This window comes from Egretta garzetta, unplaced genomic scaffold (genome assembly GCF_000687185.1).
Source record: "Egretta garzetta isolate BGI_Z169 unplaced genomic scaffold, ASM68718v1 scaffold149, whole genome shotgun sequence".
In the NCBI taxonomy this organism is placed as follows: domain Eukaryota; kingdom Metazoa; phylum Chordata; class Aves; order Pelecaniformes; family Ardeidae; genus Egretta; species Egretta garzetta.
This window is the reverse complement of record NW_009269998.1, coordinates 559,958-582,904: the sequence shown is the minus strand read 5'-3', so window position 1 is coordinate 582,904 and position 22,947 is coordinate 559,958. Positions and strand designations below refer to the sequence as shown.

At 40.3% G+C, this 22,947-nt stretch overlaps 1 protein-coding gene across 1 annotated transcript; it reads left to right on the top strand.

Annotated features, from left to right (window-relative positions):
- Positions 1-345: 345 nt before the first annotated feature.
- On the top strand, positions 346-22,451 carry ALG14 (ALG14 UDP-N-acetylglucosaminyltransferase subunit). Its single transcript, XM_035902880.1, has 3 exons — positions 346-495; positions 5,467-5,589; positions 22,196-22,451. Exons 1-3 carry the CDS (start codon positions 433-435, stop codon positions 22,424-22,426), a joined length of 417 nt encoding a protein of 138 aa, XP_035758773.1. The 5' UTR covers positions 346-432; the 3' UTR covers positions 22,427-22,451.
- The last annotated feature ends 496 nt before the right edge of the window (positions 22,452-22,947 follow it).

Genomic DNA, 22,947 nt, shown 5'->3' with positions numbered 1-22,947 from the left:
GTTCTGACCGTTGCACCATGGTATGGCTTTTGAGTATGGACTACGGTATAGCTCTTTGCCCACTTGTTTTTGCATTGTGTACGGGATGTTAAACACAAATGTCATACTTCTGTGTGATCCTGGTTCAGTCCCATTTAACTGAAAAACTTCCATCCATACCGCTTCAGTGGGAGTTGAATTGCCTTCATGAGTCTCAACCATTCTGTAATTGAATCCACTCCTCTCAGAAAAGTGTTGCTGGTAATGTTAGTACTAGTAAGTTTCAAAAGGAAAAGTGACTGATGTAGCTGAAGAAATTACAAAATTTTTGGTATATTAACTGCAGTTTATTTTGTTTTTACAGGTGGGCACACAACAGAAATCCTGAGGTTGCTTAGCTGTTTGTCAGAGTCATACTCTCCTAGACATTATATTTTCGCAGACTCAGATAAGATGAGCGAAGCTAAAATACGTTCTTTTGAACAAAAAAGGTCCAAAACATTCTCCAATTCACAGGTAACTTGTTAAATATGCTCTTGTAAGATAAAATGATCTTAACATGACATTCTATTTCAAGGCAATTTGGAAGTGATTCTCTAAAAGGATATTTTTAAGATCAGCAGGTGCTTTTGATTTTCTAGGCAATGACAACCACTTCCACTAACATTCTGCTAAAGGTACCATTCTGTACATACTGGTTTTTAAGTTTCTGAAAGTGAACTAAATAAACACTATTAATTAATGCAGTACTAGAGAGACACTCAAAATGCCAAGTAAATATACCTAAAAATAGCAAATGCCATTCTTGCTACCAGTTTTCACTACCACCTTCCTTACTTTCTCTTAAAATAGTCTTTCCCTCCTGTTAACATGTTATTCCATTTAAATCATAAAGCAACAAGGGAACATAATTGTAGTGAAAGTGACTGTACAAACAAGGCTATCTCTTGCTCAGGAAACACATGCTGAAAACAAATCCCTCAATTTTGTAATTAAAAATTACATCAAAGTACCATCAAGGTGTTATTTGTAGCTATAAAAATACTGGGGCAAAAATATGGGGGGGGATTGCCTTTCATTTTTTAGTTTGGCATTTCCCTCAGTGACATAATGTATTTTTTTGAAAAAAGTTATATCTAAAAACGTTATAATAAATATTAATTGAAATGGTATTATTTTTGTGTGTTTCTAGACTGTGTTTTGGTTGGATTTTAAAACGGAGCATTACTTGCACGTTTAAAAAGTATGTGATGCCTCTTAATGTCGGATAGTTTTCTGGTTGATGACCTGAGCAAATGCTGAACTCCTAAAAATCATGAAAAAAATCCTGAAAATATTTTATGTTTTTATCAGATGTTTTCTTGCTTTGAGCTGGTTTGTTGTATGATTAACAGACAGCAGTATGACTCTCTGGTGACATAGAGTGTGATCTGACGTCCAGGGAAATTAGTAGAAAGTTTATGGTTTTATTTAGAAATTGGAATAAGTACAATGGAAATGAATGTTCTGACTACAAAAACCTTAATCCTTTTGAGCAAGTAGTACAACACATAGTAAATTAATTATTTACGTGGTATTGATTTCATATGGTGCACTTCTGGCATTTCTGTTGTCTTCAGCAGCGCTACTGGATAAAAGATTGTAGGACACAGTACCAATAATTTTCAGAACAAACCCTTTTAATGTAAAGCAACTGCTGCTACGGTGAGCAACAGGCTCACCTAGGAGTGACTTTTTTAAGTTCATTTACCCCACTTTTACCTTGGAAGACAAAGGCTCCTTGCTTCTGCTGAGTCAAACAGGGGATGACTTAGTTTAAAATCTAGCGTGGCAGTCTCTTCTCTCATTGTGCACCAAGGATGAAAGTTCAGTCAAGTGACCGGAGGTATTTCCTGTTCAGAGAAATCTCGTTTGGTAATTAGCCATTCACAGAGTCATATTCACTTATCTGAAAAATGTCCAAACGGAATTATTAAATTTCTTAAAAATACATATTTTGAATATTCAGGGATTATGCAGTTTTCCTCTAGTTCACTTAGTTTTGCTAAGCAGCTTCCCTTTTGTACCCCCTCCAGCTGCTAACAGATCGTGTAGTTATATTTTCCTGCAACATTGAAAGCCAGGGGAACATTTTTGGCTGCATCTGAGTTTGCTGTCTGGGTAACAGATGCTCATTTTCCTTTGGCCATTCTTTTTCCACCAAGCAAAAATATTTAGAGTGAAAATGGAAGATAAATTTTGGAAAGTAAAGGTCACGTGCTTGTAACATATATTTGCTAACTTTCAGAGCGTGCTTTCAAGTAGTACATGTTTTGGCACTGGGGATGCTGGAGATCATCAAGCATTTAAAAATCATGCATTAGTTGCTTCTTGCAGCTTTGAATAAATTAAAGGGAAAAGTCGGAATGCTTCAACCCATGGTCGTTCCCTTCCTCATCTTGTCGAGGAAGTAAATTTTTCCCGATCTAAGGACTGGACAGAAGACGGATTACAATAATGACCTAAGAGAAAATCAGTGTACACATATAACAAATTACAATGTAAAAAAACCACAAATAGAACCGATTTCTCTTTTTGATCTGTGGTCTAGCCTAGTTCTAAAAGCTACAGCATTCGAGAAGGAAAGGAAGCAAAATGGATTCCCCCGAGCTGTTACTCAGGGAACCTTCTGCTCTCAGCATAGAGAACCTGCTTCAGGAACCTGCTGACCTGCTCTAGCAGTCGAAAGACAGCTTAGATTTGTTGGCTGAATAACGTGAATTCTTCACTGGATCTTGTACCCCCATTTGTCATGTCTGAAATGAGCAGCCAGATTAACTAACCATCACATAATGCTCACCTGACGGCATGTTCTTTTCCATTTTATGTTTCATGAGAGGTATCATGCTAAGAAATCTTGTTCCTCGGCAGGAAAAAAGAACTATGTAAACCCAGTTTCTTTGCAAGCATTGCAGTATATTCAGTTAAGCATATTATAATAATTCACAGCAGTGGCAATTTTCCACCTACTTTTCCTTGCACGCTTGTAAACCAGCAATATTAACCAGGTAAAGGATTACACCACTGGTTTTGAAATTGCAATACCCAGTCAACCCAGAACTGCCAGTTTGGAACCTTTGTCTTCGAATAACAAAAAGGTTTCTGACTCCACTAAAGATGTAAGTAAAAATAAATGCAACAGTGTGGCACCATAGAAGACAGGGGAGCAATTTGTTTCTGACAGCAGACATACTATACAGTTTTCCACCAAAAGATGCAGGAGGTACCTTTCTCTGTAATACTGACAGTACTCCATCAGATGAGAGGCCGGCATTGCAGAAGCGTCTGGCAGTGGCTTTTAAATTTGTTGTTCAGCTTAATATTTAAGTGTTGTTGATGGGTGGGCTGAAGTCCGAACATAAGGCATAAGACACCAATATGCAAATTTCAAGCGTGTTTTTTGAAGAGCATAGATAAAATCAGTTTGCTCTTTACTTGAATTCTACACATAAATTTCTACTTTGATACTGTTTCGGGTCCCTGCCAAGTTTTGCTGAAATCGGGTTTTTATGATGAAAAAAATCACGTACTTTTTTTGGCAAATATTGTTTAACACCATTCTTACAGTGAAGGGAGCATCCTGAATAGTTCCACTGAAGCCTGATTGGCCTAAAACTACCTTATCACACACATACTTCTTGCAGAACTGAATATTATGCGAGGGTCTAAACTCCACTTAAGGCATTTCTTTTTATCACCTGATCTCTTCCAAAGCTTTAAGGAATAGAGAGGTAGTGATAACCAGACTGCTGAATGGGGAGCAGGGGGCATGTTTATTTTTCCATATTCTGTGGTCAGACTAATGCAATCAGAGTTTCAACACCTGCAAATAGAACATAAAACAACCCATTCGTAACATCTGTTAATGCCTGCCAGCATCACTGCAATTGAAGAACCTTATCGCAATGAAACAGGATTACTTCAGTCAAGAAAGTTAACTTAATATTCTGCATTTATAAGTGGTTTGTTTTTTTTTTATTCTTTCCACCTTATATATTACAAAAGCCCCAGTTATTGCTATTCAAGACTGATTTGTAGTTTGTGTTTACTGTACAGCCATTGGCAATGTAGTCTTTCCTGGTCACAAATCACCAGGGCTAAGGTATACTATTGCTAATTGTCATATTTCAAGTAACTGGGCAATTATCAGTATTTATAATGATATTTAGAGTCTCTCACTCCCAATATGAGTTCTGCCAGAGTGGTAGTGATCTGGCGTCCCATACGAAGCAAGATAGTGACCATCATCCAGATCTAAACAATGTCGATGTCAATGAACAGGACAGTGAAGCCATTATATTTGTCTCTCATTTAAACAGTCAAAAATTTCATTGGTGTCAGGACTGCCTTCTGATGTAGCAATATTTCTTAGATGTCAAGGTAAAAGCCTTCCACAAAGAGCACGGGGAGCCTAACTACTGTTAGCTGAGGCTGAGGGAGTTGGGGTTGTTCAGCCTGGAGAAGAGAAGGCTGCGGGGAGACCTGATTGCAGCCTTTCAGTACTTAAAGGGGGCCTATAGGAAAGATGGGGAAAATCTTTTTAGTAGGGCCAGCTGTGACAAGACAAGGGGTAATGGTCTCAAACTAAACCAGGGTAGGTTTAGACTAGATATAAGGAAGAAATTCTTTACAATGAGGGTGGTAAAACACTGGAACAGGTTGCCCAGAGAGGGGGTGGAGGCCCCATCCCTGGGAACATTCCAGGCCAGGTTGGACGGGGCTCTGAGCAACCTGATCTAGTTAGCGGTGTCCCTGCTCCTGCAGGGGGGTTGGACTAGATGGCCTCTAGGGGTCCCTTCCAACCCAAAACATTCTATGATTCTAACTGCTTACAGTTTCTTCAACTTATTTTTTATTTAATCATAAGATGTTCTTTCCTGTTTCTTTATGCAAATATTTTGCATGTTGAATATGCATCTTGCATATCTTTTGAACACTCATTGAGTACTCATTTAAAGGCTAGTGATATTTGCTGTTGCATTTTTAATAGCTCGAACTGGACATTATCTGAGAAAAGTTGTTACATTTTCAGCAGTGTAAATCCACAAAGAATTTAAACAGGCAAGAGACAAGAGTCACCGTGTTTGGATTCTATCTAATCAGACCCAGGCTTCTGTCTCGGTGACCACGAGGTGGTGCACTACGTTAACATACTGCAGCCTAAGCTGCCCTAGCTGAATTGTTTATTAAGGTAGGAATGTTTTAAAGTAAAATTAGAAGAGATTAAAAAAATAGATACATAGTTCTAGTATTTCGTTTCACTTTATGGCCAGGAGCGCTAAGCACAACAGTGAATAAGGCATCTAAGAAAAGGTTTCATACCCAAACATTTCCAAACTAGATTAAAAAAAAAAAAAAAAGTTGGCACAGACAGATCTAATAACCCTATAGAAGGAGCAACAACATTCTTAGAAAAATAACAATTCAGCTTATTGTGCTTTCTTCCAGTTCACCCTTAATCGCATTCCCAGAAGCCGCGAGGTTAGACAATCTTGGACATCGTCTGTGATAACAACCCTGTACTCCATACTTCACTCCCTTCGTTTGACCTACAAACTAAAACCAGATTTGGTAGGTAAAGTAAATTTTAATTTACTGAGAACTTGCTAATCTACATCATAAAAGCATTTGGAATATCAAGACATTTTAGGCTGTATCTCATATGTATGCTTAGATTTACAGTTCACGGGAAAAGTATTTTTGAATGTAAAATTAAAGCTGAAAGAGATACAGCCACAGTATACCAAGAAAGAGAGAACGGGTTGCACCGCTGGTCAATTAGAGTAGCAAATACCAGTTTCCCCTCTCAAAGTTTGCAGGTAACATCAGAGAGCGTGTCGCTCCCCTGTTAATGCTGGTAGAACTAGCACAAACAAGGTTACAGGTTCCTGATAATATCTCTTCGGGATTGCAACAGCACAAACTGTGCCTGAAAGCCTGGTTATCCTCTTGACTGGTCTTGCTCCTGAAATGGTATGACCAGTCTGGAACAGGCAGGTTCAGACCAGCAGAAATAAATACAGATTCAGTTCCTGTGCTTGACATGGTCTTTTCAGCTACATGCACATTTATTTAGCCTTTGGCTGACTGACATTAATTACCTCATCTAATGACAAAACCCACCACTGCTGAAGTGGCAACTCCTCGGCTCTTTAGTAACTTTTTCAAGCTGTTCACAAAACTGCACTCTCATGCTAATTACAACATTTATTTAAAAATATTCCACACACTTAATCAAGTCAGAAGCATTCAGGGTTGTCAGGTTATATGACTAAAATAGAGAAATCTGATCAATAAAGTTTTGTGTTAATGCAGGACTGAAAAGGTAGTGCAGTGGACTGCTAGGTTTAAGTCCTACAATTCTTTAAGAGAAATTTTGGTTAAAGCTGGGGTTTTGCTACAGTTGTTGTCATCTTAAGCAGTCAGTTATCCAAACTTGAGTTTTTTTAAAAAAAAAAAACACTATTTTAGCAGAATTTCAAATTCATATTTTATGGATTTTTAAATATTTTAATGAAACCTGTAACAACTTATCCAGTTACAAGATATTTTTCATAATTTAGTAGCAGCATATATACCCCCACAGAGGATGTGTGTAAGCAGACTTATTTTAGCTCTCACTGTGAACAGCATGGCTAATTCTAAAGAGGCTCATATATATTTGTGATATTTTGAATGTTTAGAGAAGCTGCTGTGAATAATTTGAGCTCATTGGCTTCAATAGTACTGGTCAGTTCCTATCAGATCAAAAGCTAGTTGCTTGCTGGAGTTTTCAGAGCAGTTTAGTCTGCAGAACAACAGAAGTAGCTTTTTGCAGTACTTGTTTTTCAAGCCTATTCTGAAAACTGGAGATAAAGTTGGGAGGGAGGAGGAGATGGCATACTATTCTTTTTAAAGTGATTTTAATTGGGGGGGTGGGGGGGGAGAAAATAGTAGAGGGATGTTTACATGAAACAGACATCTTGGAGCAAACATGAGTAACAAATATTTAGGAATCACTTTGCTACACCACTTATTTTGGTTAATGTATATACTTTTTTTAACCTATTATTGCAAAAGAGATTTACTGGAAAAATCACACAGTGTAGCTTAATACATTACCAGAAGCGTTGACAGGGCACATCACAGGAGAAGAGCAGGAAGTTACTAATCTAATTCCATGGTTTCTCTGTTTACAAGAGGAATTTAAAGTGACAGTGGTTTTTACACGTAGAATTACTAGAAACAGTGTTGGAGCCTTCTATGATGGCATGACCGGCTGGGTAGACAAAGGGAGAGCGGTGGATGTTGTCTACCTTGACTTCAGCAAGGCTTTTGATACTGTTTCCCATAACATCCTCATAAGGAAGCTCATGAAGTATGGGTTGGATGAGTGGACAGTGAGGTGGATTCGGAACTGGCTGAATGACAGGGCCCAGAGAGTTCTGATCGGCGGGGCAGAGTCCAGTTGGAGGCCGGTAGCTAGCGGAGTTCCCCAGGGCTCGGTACTCGGCCCGGTCTTGTTCAACTTGTTCATCAATGACCTGGACGAGGGGATAGAGTGTACCCTCAGCAAGTTCGCTGATGACACAAAACTGGGAGGAGTGGCTGATAGCTGACGTGCCTTCCGCCCCTTGTGCTGGTAACTGATGATGCTGATGCTGAACAGGATCGGCCCTGACGTTGTTCCTTGAGCAATGCCACCTCTGCTGAGAGGGACCTGGGAGTCCTGGGGGGCAATAAGCTGACCATGAGCCAGCAATGTGCCCTTGTTGCCAAGAAGGCCAATGGTATCCTGGGGTGTATTAAGAGGAGTGTGGCCAGCAGGTCGAGGGAGGTTCTCCTCCCCCTCTACTCTGCCCTGGTGAGACCCCATCTGGAGTACTGTGTCCAGTTCTGGGCTCCCCAGTTCAAGAAAGACGAAGAACTCCTGGAAAGAGTCCAGAGGAGAGCTACTAGGATGATAAAGGGACTGGAGCATCTCCCCTACGAGGAAAGGCTGAGAGAGTTGGGCTTGTTCAGCCTGAAGAAGAGAAGACTGAGAGGGGATCTCATCAACGCATACAAATATCTTAAGGGCGGAAGTCAAGAGGACGGAAGCAGTCTGTTTGCAGTGGTGTCCAGCGACAGGACTAGGGGCAATGGATGCAAACTGAAACACGAGAGGTTTCAGTTGAATATGAGGAAGAACTTCTTCACTCTGAGGGTGGCAGAGCACTGGAACAGGCTGCCCAGGGAGGTTGTGGAGTCTCCTTCTCTGGAGATATTCAAAGCCCGCCTGGATGAAATCCTGTGTAGCATGCTCTAGGTGAGCCTGCTTTAGCAGGGGGGTTGGACTAGATGATCTCCTGAGGTCCCTTCCAACCCTTACGATTCTGTGATTCTGTGATTCTGTGGAGTTGATAAACTATGATAAGCTGTCAAAAGCCTAACGCTTTAGAAAAAAACTCGTCCTTGTAAAATTAAGGATATGTTTTAGCAAGGCCTTTAAGCCCTTTGTAGTGTTTAAGGGAACCACTGACTCAAAATGCTATCCAGAGAGTCCTTATCCATGATTAGAGAAGGGCTGGAGGGGAAGAAGTTCCCAAATATTTTTTTGCCAGGTTCCAACATCAACCACAATAGCAGCCGGTACTGGCAGAAGCATCTCTGGCGTTACACCAAATCTTACACCACCTGAAAGCTGCTTGCATACTGCTGCTTCTACGCATATCTTAGTTTAAGAATTCTGTAAAATATAATAAGTCAGAGAGCTGTAAAAATTTTAAAACACGATCAAAGGAGAGCGATTCAGGGATTAAAATGCCTCACATTGCCAGTGAAAAAATCCTGTGTGGTGTGTGAAACAACTGGTAAAATTTAATCGCCTTTAGAAGAAAATGTTCATGGTGAATTGCAACTCCCCCTACTCTTGACAAAATGTAATACTTAGTAGTTTGAAGAACTAGAAAGGATGGGACAAATGCTGGTGTTTACAGGACTCATCTATATAACTTTTGGCGTGGAAATCAACACCCAGATTTAGAAACAAGCATAGTATGACATCATGCCAAGAGCTTCGTATTTTTAAACAGTAGAGCTTATGGGGACTGTACATTTTCAGTCTAGGCAATTGTTTTTATTTAACTGCAGGATGGAAAGACAACTTCGAATTGCTTCCGAGTCATTTGTACACATGAGCGATCCCCAAATCCTTACACTCGCTTTTAGGCTTGTCAGAAATGTGTGCATGTTTGAAGGAACAACTTAAATCTTCTCCAGACACCCAAGTGCTAGAATGCAGAAATGTTGGCATTTTCAAGGAATGCAGGACAAGAGAAGTACAGCAAAGGGAGCCTGAAACCATTAGGTGCACAAAGGCAAGATTTGGAGCAGATAGGCTTAGGTTGGCATAACTAGCATACCTGTGGAGCCAAAGAAGCCGTAAAGGGGAAACAGCAAACCTAGATGCACAGGAACTACTTTATATGTGCTTATTTACAGGAGCACTGGGTCCCCTTTGTATCTCACATTGATATTCTGGCAAAGCTTCTCAGTTTACTTTGCATGAGAAAGCAGTTCCATCTAACCCTTCCTCAAGATAGTGAGTTCAGAAAGAACTGAACAACTTCCAGGAGACCTTTGCTGTCTTGCAGGACTTGACCCACACTTGAAATGGGCCCCCAGAGAGTTTAAGAAATGTAAAAGTTGGCTTAGTTGTTCAGTTTGAGATCACCCCTAAGAGGCCCGTTTCTGAGTTACTAACATCTGCGCTCTGCAAAGTTAAGTCCCCTTTAGAGATATTAAACCAAGTAACAAAATTAAGATGTCAGAAGTGATGATTGGCTTGTGTTCCTATAGCCAAGAACTATAGAAATATAGGTGTCAGAGTGTTTTGCAGGCGCATCTATGCTGGGCACTTTTTACAACATGTCAACCTTAGATAGGCTTCCTATGCAGAGGCCTAAAATTCCAGGAAAGCAAGGCTTGTGCCAGCACACTCTGCCTACACCTTCCTCCCCCCAGAAAAGATTTTAAAACCATTCATCAGTTGCAGCCAGATTTAATATGCAGTCATAGCCTCAAAGACTGAAAAATTCCTACCATGAAAACAGGCAGCTGGTCAGAGAAGAGAGACTTATTACCTTCACTGAGAGAAAGGCTGAGAAGAAACATAAAACCAGGATAAGATGTTAGATCTACCATCTAGGGCACGATGCAAATCCTTCTTAGACAGTTACAGAAAATTAGACAAACTACACAGAGATTTTTCCCAAAGACAGAGACAATTACTGAATCTTACATAGATTATTTGATGTCCAAGAAGGAATAAATGAATGTTACAGCCTTCCCATAATATGATTGAAGTCCGTCAGTCAGTAGGTGCAAGTTCAGAGAAAACCAGTCTTCAGTTCTCTTGCTGCTTACAGAACTATTGTCCTTCTTGTCTCCAGGCCAATTTGCCAACATTGAAACCAGGTCTTCAGGCAATCAAGCCCTTTGGCTGGGTTGTGGTTGTTCCAGTCATTCTGGCATACCTGAAGTTCAAACTGAAAACAAAGGATACCCGTCCACCACACAGCAGAAAGCTGTACAGAGATCCCATCCAGTCCTCGTTTTCAGCCATAGATGGGCTGTGTAATTGGGTCAGCAATTCGCCTTCCTTTAATGTAATTAAATTTCACCTAGAATTGTGCAGAAGCACTGCAGAAAGCTCCATTCATTAGTGGATTGTGCGTCCTGGACCCTTAGGACCAGACTTTTTTTTGCCTTTTCTGGGGACACTTCTCAGCAGTTCCTACCGCCTCAGTGTTCTGCAGAGCCAGAGATAAACAGATACTTCCAGATCACTGCTATTTGGAAAAGCCTGGGTTAAATCAGGCAAAGGCAGCAGTCCTTCCACATTAGGGCCTCCTTCCCATGGGAAGTCCGTAGTAAGAAGTTTACATTTGCCCAGCAAGTACAACAAGCTCTGCCGTCGCCTCCCCACCAGCTGTCAGCTGAACGGGTCTCTCCTTTTTAAACTTTTTCCCAGAAGCCTGAAACCTCCACAGCTGATTACACTTCTAGCAGCCTACCGATTCTTTTACGGCTGCACGTCCCATCACACACGCCTGCTCCCCTGACTGGTTAAATTCACTGTTGTTACAGAAGTGTTCACGCAGTGAGCTGTATGAAAGGAGATCATTATTTCATTTAGCTAAGATTTTCCATTCTTTGTGCCCTGCCCAAAATGTCTTAAGTTCATAGCACTTTAACAAATCACTGTGACGAATAAGAAGTTACTGTCCCTTATATCACAGTTCTTATTAGAACTTTGTGGAAAGCTACAAGATCTGGGTAGTGGCATTTTTTTCTCTATTCACTTCATAACAAGTGAACTTTGTATAATGCAGTATTAAGACTATCTGGTGCATTCTTTTGTACGCTGAATCTTTCCACGCTATTTATAATACTTTTGGACCAGCTTGATTTTACAGTATGTCTGATCTGCTGTTGCTCTTCTGGGATCAAAGCAGTCAAAATAGGCAGGAGTAAGAACACCGGATTAAGCCCATCAGTGATACAAATTGTATCGTCTAAAAAGAAAACAAGTTAAGCCATCCAAATTTGTGTTTAACCTCTCAGCGTTAATGAAAATACGAGCCTTATTCACGCCTCCTCTACTTTGTGTGCCGTCTACAGCTGCCCTGCAGCCACAGCGTAGAATTACCCTCTGCTGAGCACAGATAAACATCTAAAGCTATTCACATCAGCTAGTTTAAATCTAGGTTGTAGCTCTGCTCTTTCTGTGACTGCCAGTTAGACATGCCTATAGATGCTACATTTCAGAGGGAGGATAGAAGTAGCAGTAAAGATGAACTGAGATCTTAGCTGATGAGTTAAGACCTTTAGTTTAAACTCTGCTTAAATCTAAGCTATGGGGTTCGTTATGAACTCAGTGAGCAGCCTGGTCACACTTCCACACATGTTACAAAGCATGGTTTCAAATAATCAGTCTCGCTAAACCTGACCACTGAACCAGGCCGCTGGTATGCAGATACAGATTGCCAGCGCCTCCAGGTTTTGCATTGTAAAGACCTTTCAAGCGGGTATTCGATGCTGATTCTTGCTATATCGACTGCAGTAATTAGGCAGTAGACTCAAAGATGTTTACATACGTACAAAATATAAGTTTTAGCTAACCTAAAACACCGCTTTCAAGTTCTAGTTAAATGAATGCTGGACTAATGAAAGACACAGTGAGATTTGCAATTAAAGGCTCATCTTAGACCACCAGTAGTAATATGTATGATTATATTTAACAGTCTTTGGATTTAATTTCTCCTTTCCTTTTGAGTAGAAAGAAGTAGGCTACTATAATAAACACTACTTCTCAATATCAGGAGATGAGATGGGCCCTTATTTTTAAATAGGCTGTAAAAGGTTAGATGGTATTTCTCATGGTGCTCTGACCAAGAGACTTTAGTCAGGTTCAGACTCAGCCAAGGTGACACTTACAACAACAACTGCTTACTGAAAGACAGCTAGTACCTAGTGTTTGTAGCTACCGATGAGGTTCGTTAATGGTAGTTAACGAACATTTCATTTACTTGGCAAAAGCCTTTTACTGAATTGTTTTATGACCAACTTTTTTCATCCACATGAAGTCAAATTTCCTTTACTTCCTGCTAATTTATCAGCAGCAATAAACCACAGACCCACTCCATGGTAATGTAGGTGGGTTGTTAGTTTATTCTCCAGCCTGCATCTGCCTTGGTAATCTTTTTCTTTTTTGACTAACCTTCTACCCATCTCCCACCATTTCTCACAAGACTCACGGGTGCCACCATTTCTTGACACAAACTTCTGGCAGAGGTCATGATGTTTGGTTGGTCCCACTGACAGTCTGGGTGTTCATTTAATGTTTTAATAACCAGCACTAACATTCTGACAGACTTTAGCATTAGTACCGCTTTCACACCTGTCACATTACCATTTTCAATTGATGGGTTCTACATTTCTTATTTTACATTTGGCAGCTAGGCAGGGGAGCATGCTGAGCTCGCATGTCCCACTCTGCTTCTACATACCTGCAGAAGCATCATATGTATGCATGCAAAGTACCACTCCAAAGACCTTTTAATCCCAGTGACGAACCTGCCAGCTTTCCCCTGAAGTACAGGGGCAGTTCAATAGGGTGCCTAAGGTTTTCTTCATCAAAAAAAAAAAAGAGAGAAAGTCAAGCCTGCATGTTTCTTTATGCGTCTGAATCTAGATTCTCAAACTTCCCTCACTAAGCTGTTGCCTACCTTCTCAGGCTTTTAATGACCCCAGTTATCTTCCTTCCATCAGTAAAGCCCCTAGGCATACCCAGAAACAGACCTGAGCTGTTTAAGTCTTTACTGTGTCAAATCGCCACATGCATAGCCGAACTCCTGAGCTCTGCTGAGATCCAGAAAGCAGGAGCTTCCCTCACTACTTTGCATGTGGATGCTGATCTAAATTACATCAGCTGGGCTCCTTCCCTTGTCTCTTGCCCCTGAGGACACTGGGCTGGTAACTCTGGGTCAGGCCACTAAGTGCCTAGAAGGCCAAAGCGACAATGCCTAGTGCTGTTAGAATTAAATCCTGTTGTTAAATTTAGTTCTTAGTGGGTTTGTGGAACCTCTCCTTTTCTCCCACAGAAGGAGATTTTTGTCTCCCCTCTCCCTCAGCTTTTATAAAGTGAAAGCTGGGGAAATGAGGGATTTGGTGATGCTTCCCAATATATTTCATTCTATGATGAAAACAAATACTCAGAAAAAAAGTAGTGCGCATTGGAAACCCAGCTGCAGAGTGTGCTAATTTAAGTCCTTGTTCTTCCACTTCTCTCTTCCCCATTCTGGTGTTCACTGATCTTATTTACCCTAGTTAGGTAACCTGCCTGTAGGACCACACATGTCTCTGCTTGTTTTGAAGAGCACCTCACCTACTGGGTGTACTGTATGATAACAACAACAGGAACCATACCAACAAGATGCACAGAAGTGGACTAGAAAGGGTTTCATGGCAATGCTACAAGCCATAGGTGCTGCCCAGAGGGAGCACAAGCTGTTGCTATAGAACAGTATTAACTATCTTTTTGCACCCCTGATGATTCAAGTGATTTAGAGAGCAGAAGATGAAAGTGTACCCAGGTATAACTCGATTCTGCCTTAATTACCTGATTTACATCAGACTACACATCTAGATTTTTTTTTTTTTGTCCTGCCTGCATTCCACAGGTAGGTTCAAACAGCAAACAGGGTGTGAAATTTTAGCTGGTTTTATTTTCAGGTCGTGGAGGGAAGTAAGCTGGATAAGATCTTCACTATTCAAAAAGAATAAGCCAGTTGGTAGTTTAATGACCTTTATATTGTTTGAACAGAACCTGAAATTCTTCTTTCTCCCCACCAATAGCAATAATAAGGAACTGTTGGAAAAGGCTTCTGTTTTTTTTTTTTAAACCTTAAAAAAAAAAATTAAGTCTAAGCTAGTGTTCCTCAAGGTTCAAAACTTGAATTTTCAGACATGCTGAAGAGCTAGGCTAGCAAAAGCTTTATCAAGGACACTCCCTCCCACACGTTTCAGCATCTGAGCTAAGGAGCAATCCCTTTCTCTCTTAAATTCTCAGATTTCTCTTGTTTTTCTGATTACCAAATAGATTTATATTCCCTAGAAGAGATCTTATTTCTATCATAACTGCATTACCTCCATGTAGATGAACAGTGTATCTCTTGACACGTTTTAGAGTTACTAATTTATGAAAAAAGTAACAATTTTTCTGTTTGCCATCCAGACTTAAGTTGCCATCCAAGTTACTAGCAGAAATTAATAGATATGGCCTGCTACATCTGAACATATTAAAAAAAAAAATTCCATTCAAAAATCCCCAGCATTTACATTTTATCTTATTCTCAGACTAAATCAAAACGCTAATTAAAAAAAAAAAATACTCTCCATACCTGGAGATCTTCACTGAGAAGGACATACAGGAATCTCGATGCATCCTCCATGAGGAGTAAATTACTATTTTCCTGGTGCTGAAGTAGAAAATACTGATGTGAGAGAAAGTGCTGTGCCCCAAATCCTGCAGCAAGTCCACAGCAGAGCTGCGGGTACAGCCCTGGTTTCTTGACTGTCCAGGCTTGCATCTTGGTCATGAGCTCATAAGGTAAATACATTTGCAATTAAAATTCGAGATATTTGTTCACTGGTGATTTTGTTAGTTTAATTTCACAGTTAGAGCATCTCAAATGTTAAGAGAGCTGGTCCCCCAGCTGCAGGGCTGTAACACTCGCACTTGTGTTTCCCACAGGCTGGGGGGGTTTAGGATACACTGAGCAGTCAGCTGAACTGGGACTTGGGAATCATGGGGCAGGACCTGGGAACAGCTGAGACCAAGAAGCTGGATTACAGCTGCCTTTGTAGGTAGCCCTCAGTACTTCTGTAGGTGAAGGAGAAAACCGTTCAGCCAGATACTTCACCTTACAGGGCATTAGTGTGAAGTTTTCATAACAGTAAAACAATACTAAAACCAAGCAAGGGGCTGATGAGCTCATGAGGTGCTGTAGTTTACATAGCAGAATACAAATGAATTAATGCAGATTCTCTTCCCTGGTGCCACAGAAAGAAACCACCTCCCCCCAGCAAAAAAAGAAACCACACAAACAAAACCAGTTGTTATTACACTGAAATCATAAAAGGCAATAAACTCCTGAAATGTCAAAACTCCTAGCTCCTATCTGATGAATGCAAGAGTCCAAAAGCAGCCTTGACAAAAAAGTGAATATGTTACTACGTTTTTTCTTTTAGTTTTCCTTTCAGCATCCAAGAACCTCTACTGAGCTTTTGCTAAATGTGACTGTTCAGGTTCGCTGTCACTGGAATCCTCTGCTCCGTTTCCCTTGTTTCTGGAAGATCCTCCAGGTCATTCTACAGTCAGATTTGTAGTTTCATGAATGAGGTTTTCTTTGTGTCAAAACAGGGTCTTCTGCTCCCTGCTAGTTTTCTGTATTTGTACATCACTGAATTGCATTTATTGTTACTTCTGCTACCTTTGTGAAAGGTTTTTTAATTTTGTCTGCCATTGTTCCTAGAGTTTCTTAAAGCTGATTTTTGTAAGGTGTCCATGTATTGTAACTTGCTATGGCACTTCATTCTTTTTTTCCCCATTATGTAAGTCCAGCTACCAACAACACAACATTCAGGCATCTGTCATCAACTAAGAACATGCAATTAAGATAAAAATATGTAACACACAGATTACAATCCCTGCAGCTGCTTTCTCTAATTGGTACATTTCCTTGCTGACCTTTGAAAACTCATTCCAAAGCCAGAATTCACTTTGCCTAGCAAGGTAGAAACTTGTCAAACTTGGTCCAAATCAAGGAACTTTCTGCTGAAAATACCTCTGGCTGAGGAGTTTTGTCAGATCTGTAGATGGTCTTAAGTTGTTCATGAGAGCTGAGTGGGATTGGTTTAATGCTCCTCCTTTCTCTTGAAGGAGGAATAAAGGGATGAGTTTGGGTTTTTGATTTTTAAATGAAGCCTTATTTGCAAACAGGCAAACTTTTTTATTAAGTTTCTTCTATGAGAGTATGGCAGTGCAGTCATGTTTTAAAACTCCTTTTTCTTCTGTGTTAATTTTTCAGTTGCAATTCAAACTGGTTTCCCCACTTCCTCTCTTCCATGCTTTCTTCTTTTTTTAATCCCCTTTCTCTTTCCTTTTCCCTTGCCTTCCTTTCAAATGTCCTTGGCTTTTCTGACAAACCTCAGAGATATCTTCTAGGCTTTCGTATCTTAACATGCTGAACAGTTAGTTTTTGTTTCCAAATGTTAAATAGCCATGGAAATGAAGTATTTATCAACAAAAGCCAAGTTTTAGCAGCCCAGCAAAAACACAAAATAAGATTATTAATAAATTACTGCTTTTACACCCACACTTGTTCCTGAGAAGCAGAAAATACCTACTTTTTTTCTTTCCTACATTGCTAAGAAGTAGGTCTGTTTGCTTGCGCAGATATACAAAGATCATGCGATTAACCCATCTGGGGTCAGTTGCGTATCACTCCCCTTGCCTTTGCTTCTTTTAGTAGTTCTCTGTCACCACCAGCTATGCCCTCGTTCTTATCTCCAGTTGTTTAGCACTGCAGGGAAGGGAAGGGAGCATTACCAGGACCGAGGAGGCCTGAGCAATGCCCTAAACACACTCCAGGAGGCAGGTCCATAGCCAGCAAGCGGCACAGTCTGCAGTTTGGTGCATGCCTCACCCTGCAGCTGCAACAGCCAGCATTCCCAGCAAGCAGGGCAGTTTTTTTGCTCTTCTCCAGGTGGCAAAGGCCAATCTCTGTGGAAGTCATTAAGGAGAAAAGCAGGTGTTGACAGTTTCTTCCACAAAGCAACTCTCACGTTAGTTTTCCACTTTCTACTAAGTTTAGGTGGATTTACGTTGTCCTCCCTTTGCTTGTTGTACTTTGGGAACATAACCAGTGCTCAAATACTTGTTCGTTAAAGAAATACAGCAAATGCATGTTTACATATTTATGAGAAAAGCTGCAAGTTTTCTGCTTTAGTCATTTTTGTTTTAACCAGTGGCCTGACATTTAATCCCAGTGAAGCTGTGAGCTATGCTTTCAGTGTTTTAGCTGGTAAATGTCACTCTGCTACAGTGCTGCATTCACCCACTCTAAAGCAGCTTTTATCAGCGGTGGTGCCACGTGCCAGTGTTCCCAGGGTGCCAGACTGCTGGCTTAGCTTGTTTTCTTTCCACAGCTGTAGAAAATATCTGAAACAGAAAGGCAAGAACTATTCTGTTTTTATATGAAAGTGATTAGATCAATATGAAATTAGATTTAGAGAGTTGCCAAGTAAAAATGTTGTGTTCTCATCCTTTTCTTTTAAACCTCCTTTAATATACAGATTGATTAGTTTATCATACTGGTTAAAAGTTGGGTTACATTGAACTGGTAGAGGATTTTAGCACGTAGGATTTAGTTTATAGGCCTAGCTGTGAGGGTAGGCAGCCAGTGAGCCGTTTTAAGAGTGAGATGGACATTTCTTCACATTAGAGGTGAATGTAAATGGTATAGACAGACCTGCAGCACTGGCTTCTGGAACAATCCCTTTCGGCTTGTTGGCAGCAAAGTCAGATAGCCCGGTGACCAAGAAAGTCCTTGGGCCGTTGCAGCTCAAGAGATCACAAAGGCAACACAAAAATTGTCTTGGGCCCCTTCTTTCCCCCTTTCTGCTGCCTCACCAAGGAAGGCTGAACCAAATAAACTTGAGATCTTCAGAAACATCTCTCATGCAACGCAAATATTCTACATGCAGCCTTGTAGCTAAAGTAAATAGATATTGGGAAACACTTACCCTGAACAGCCTGTTGACCTTGTAGAGGCCCTGGTCCTTTCTTGCCCAATAGATGCCTCCTTCTTCTCCACAGCATACTAATGATTGCCACTGGATTCCCTGAGAGAGACTCATATTCTGCTGGAGGGGAGAACCAAAAGCCTTGGTCTTTTCAAGGTGGAAGACATCAATCATTCTCTAAAATTTACTTTTGAACGGTGTTTTGAAATTCGCTAGTAGGACAGCTCATCCTCTCTTACATGTTTAAGGAAGGCTGTAGATGATTCAGTTCCTTTCCACCATCAACAAATTCATATACTGGCAGGAGCTGAGCAGCAGCATTTCCAGCTTATAGATTCTGCAACAGTTCTCCTTCTTTATAATGTGCATACTTGTTTTCTCAGAAGTTTCCCCGGTATGCCTTGAGGAGTGTAAGGAGTAAGTAGGACTGGTCAGACCAGATTTTTGGAGGGGAATTGCCACTCCAACACTTGAGCAATTGCCCCAGTTCTAGGTACGACATGTCTCTAGACATGCACAGAAGGTTAACTGAAGGTTCATTTTTAATGATCAGAAAGGTTGATTAATAGTTCTGACTTAGAGATCACGACCCCAAATTCAGACAGGGATCTATTTGTTGGTTTCAGCAGGTTTATACCAGAGTCTCTTTAGGGGGACAATTCCTAAACCTAAGCATTTTAGAATAGGGCCATCTATAGTCAGAGTCTTATGGGCATTTTGCATACAGAGATCCTATAGAGCTACATCTACTTTGTCTTGTTTGAACCAGTATGCGTGGAAGGGTAAAGAGCAAAGGAGATGAGTTACGATCAGATTATGTTTTTTCAGAGATGCCTAGTCCATAATTTTCCTGATCCTTTTTCCTGCATGCAAGTACTTTTCCATGAATCAAAGGGCATCAGAGAAGCAACTTACAAGTTATAAACAGTCAGTCAAAGGTATAAATTGAGTGCATCATATCAAAACTGGGATGTAGTAAAGGTATTTTATTATGATTTTAATTTTGATTACTGCTTTTCTGTTTTGCACCTCAGCAAAGTAGTAACAGGAACTCAGTGTGGCCTTCAGAGCTGCATATATATTCACAAATAGACCCATTTACTATTATTTCATTACATGATCTAGATTCAAAAATAGAGCCATTTACTATTATTTCATTATGTGATCTTTTGTGAGTACACTTAGTTTGGATTTCATTCTAGCATTTACCTTTGTGTGTGCGTCTAGACACAAGAATACCAAATACCAAAAAGACCGGAGCTGCTAGCCAAGTTTAATGAAGGGGGGAAGTAGGAGGAAGTGTGTGGCACAGCGGCTTGATAAAGACCATGATTGTAATAATTTAGCTTTTTATAAAACCTGTTCTACCATTCTCAACTTCTGGGCTGAGGAGAACATCAGGATGTCTACCTGACCTAAATCATACCTGTGACTGGTACTTTTTTGTGTGTCAGACTGTGGAAACTAAGGGACCGATGTGAGACTCTCCTTGCTTTAGACAACTGGGTTGAGCTTTCCCAGGAGATGGAGGGTAAAAAAGCGCAGAGCCAGTACGAGTCCGGAAGGAAGCGCGCCTGGGAATGGGGATGCAGCGGGAGATGAATACCAGCGATGACAAAGATAACCAGGGAAGAGAGGATGGGTAGGAGACATCTCAGAGGGCCGGGTAGAGTACAGAGAAACATTGCAATGGGAGACACTGAGGAAAGGACAGGGGAGAGGACTCTAATGCAGCAGAAAAAGGGCTTGGGGAGCCATGAAGATGAGACAATATTTGTACTCCAGGTAGTTCTGCTCAAGGAAGGGGAAAGTGGAGTTTCTGTTTAGAAGTGGTGCACTGTTTTACCTATTTGCTTAAAGCTGAATTTTGAATCTGAAATTAGTAGTCAGACTGAACAGTCAACTCATTAAAAAAAAAAAAAAAAAAGTAGTGAATCACTGTTTTGGACTGGTTTGGTGCTTCTTATGCACTTGGCTGACACCAACCAGGTTCTGCAGCAGGAACCCTGGTGGGTTTCTCCTGCAAACACAGGAGAACACCCCAAGTTGTTTCCTATGCCTTTGTTTACACTACAGTAACAAATGTTATTACAGAGACACTTAAACATGCCTTAATTTAGTTATCAGTAGCCACATACCAGTAGCACAGTCAACACCAGTGCAAATTAATCACACTTGTCAAGAAACAAGGCAAAATGCCTGGTTTAATTCACAGGTATGGAAAAGTTTCTTTGAAGCGCTAAAAGGCAGCCTGTGTGGTTGGTTTATATCCTTGCTTGCCAAGCCAAATGTATAAAACCCAGCTCTTCATTCTCAGCAGATTGTAGAGAAGGTTTTAAAGTCCCAGCATGGATTTACTTGAAATCAGGCTCAGCAGGAGGTTTGAAACCGTAGTATATTACTCCGATTTCAAAAATCTAGTATGCAAAGTTGATGCGTTCAGCTTCTTTGCTTCTTAGCTATATAATTGCTAATATAAAAAGAATTACACTGCTGCAGTTTTCTTATACAAGTATTTGTGGCTGTCGATACCCTAAAATTTCAAAATTAAAATAGTATAGGGCGTGTTGTTCGTAAGGGTCTTAGAAAATGTCAGCAAGTCTTGCATGAATAAATAGTTCATTTAAGATCAACAATAAAATCAGAATAATTTTGCATACAGTATTACATTCTGTTGGTTCCGATGAGAAAACACTGCCTTGTGGTCATCGCACCCCCAAGAGAGATTTCTGAGGCCATCTTAGAGGTGAGCGAATTTGGAACTCAGTAGCACCAAAGCTGCTGCTGCTTTTAACTGAGGCAAGGTGCTGTTAGCCAGGTAATCAGTGGGATCTTGCCACAAAGCAGGGCAGGAAACAGTCTGAAATATTTTTCTTCCCCCACCAATATAATATCTTTCACAAGCTGGTGAACTTGGAATGCGAGTGTATAGGATAGAGGGCCATGATTTTATAAAAGAACTCTTTATTTCCACGTAACCCCCAGCTGTGCAGAGAAGTGCCGATTACATGGTAGTAGTTATATTTAGTAAGAAATTCCTTGCCTGAAATCAATTTTGCTACCCAAGTAGAGTGCCTAATATACCCTGGTTTAAACCTTTTACTTTTAAGCGATCTGTTTTCCAGTTTACCAATGTCTAAAATTGAAAGACCACTTTCTTTTACTGTTAACATTTGTAAGTGAATTTGAGATTCTCTGCCACAAGGACATGACACGTATTTACCAAAACATCTTCCTTCTGTATGCTTGTTTCTCTGTACTAGTGTTTATTACAAGAAAAAAAAAAAAAAAAAAATCCAGTCATGCATATCAGCAAGTAGAGATTCTGATGAAGGTCCTAATTCATCTGCACATTTTTGCTGAACTCTTAAGTGTTTTGCTGACTTAAGCCAAAGTTCAAGAGGTTTTTAACTGGCTCCCAGGTTTAGTAATCCTAGTTAAACTTCTTTGGCCTTATTATGCCTTAATCTGTGCACAGATCTCATGACTGATACAACACAAAGCTGTGACTGAGACTGGAAGCTGTTTTAGTTATATACCCATGTGTTAAGGAATTCTGCTTCCTTCATAGAAATTAACTGTGCCATCTCGGAGCTCTTCTCCCCCTCCTTGACACATAAAGGCAGATGATCTTTTTTGGCAGCTACTTTGAAATGACGTCTTTTGTTTGCCCCATTCCTCCTGCCCCCCTTTCCTTTCTTTTCATATTCACTTGCCTCTTCTGTTTTGCATTATTGGAAATAATTTTTTTTGTCAATGTAATGTTATATGAGTATACACACTCTTAATTCTTTACCGTATGAAAAAACTCACCGTTTACTTTTGTAAAATGTTTCATCTCTTGTAGGTATTGTGCAATGGACCAGGAACATGTGTTCCTGTCTGTATATCTGCTCTTCTTCTTGGGCTTCTAGGAATAAAGAGAGCAATCATTGTGTATGTAGAGAGCATCTGCCGCGTGGAAACTTTATCCCTGTCTGGAAAGATTCTTTACTACTTTTCAGATTACTTCATCGTTCAATGGCCTGATCTAAAGGAAAAATATCCCAAGTCAGTATATCTTGGTCGAATAGTGTAACAACAGAAGACAGGCTTTACCTAAAATAAACTCTGCAAGCTCGTCACTGAAGAAATGCATTCATGTGGCAAATTATTTTTCAAGGATTCCTGTTAAGAAATTAGGCCGGTACTGGACAAGGAGAAAATAATAAAGGTATCTCCACATTTCAGTACATTTCTGTGTAGTTGTATTTATTGCCGTCACGTAGGTCTGTGAGGGCGTTAAGTCTGTGCTGTCTCTGTTTTCATCTAGTTTTCCTGCTATGTGAATGGCATTTTTTGTCTACAAATAAATATGGGAATTTGCATGAATTGTAACATTTCCTGTAAGGAAACTTTGTGTAGTTTTCTAAATTGTAAGAAACAAAGTCTTGTTCTAGCACAACAGACTTTATTTCCTGTATGCTAGTAGCGAACTCCCTTGTGAATCCTTAGAGTATAAAGGAAACAGTCATATTAAGTTGGCTTCATGACAGTTTGTACTCTGCAGTCTTCCAAAACCCCCAAAGCATTAAACCAGCATCATTTTTCCTCTGGGCT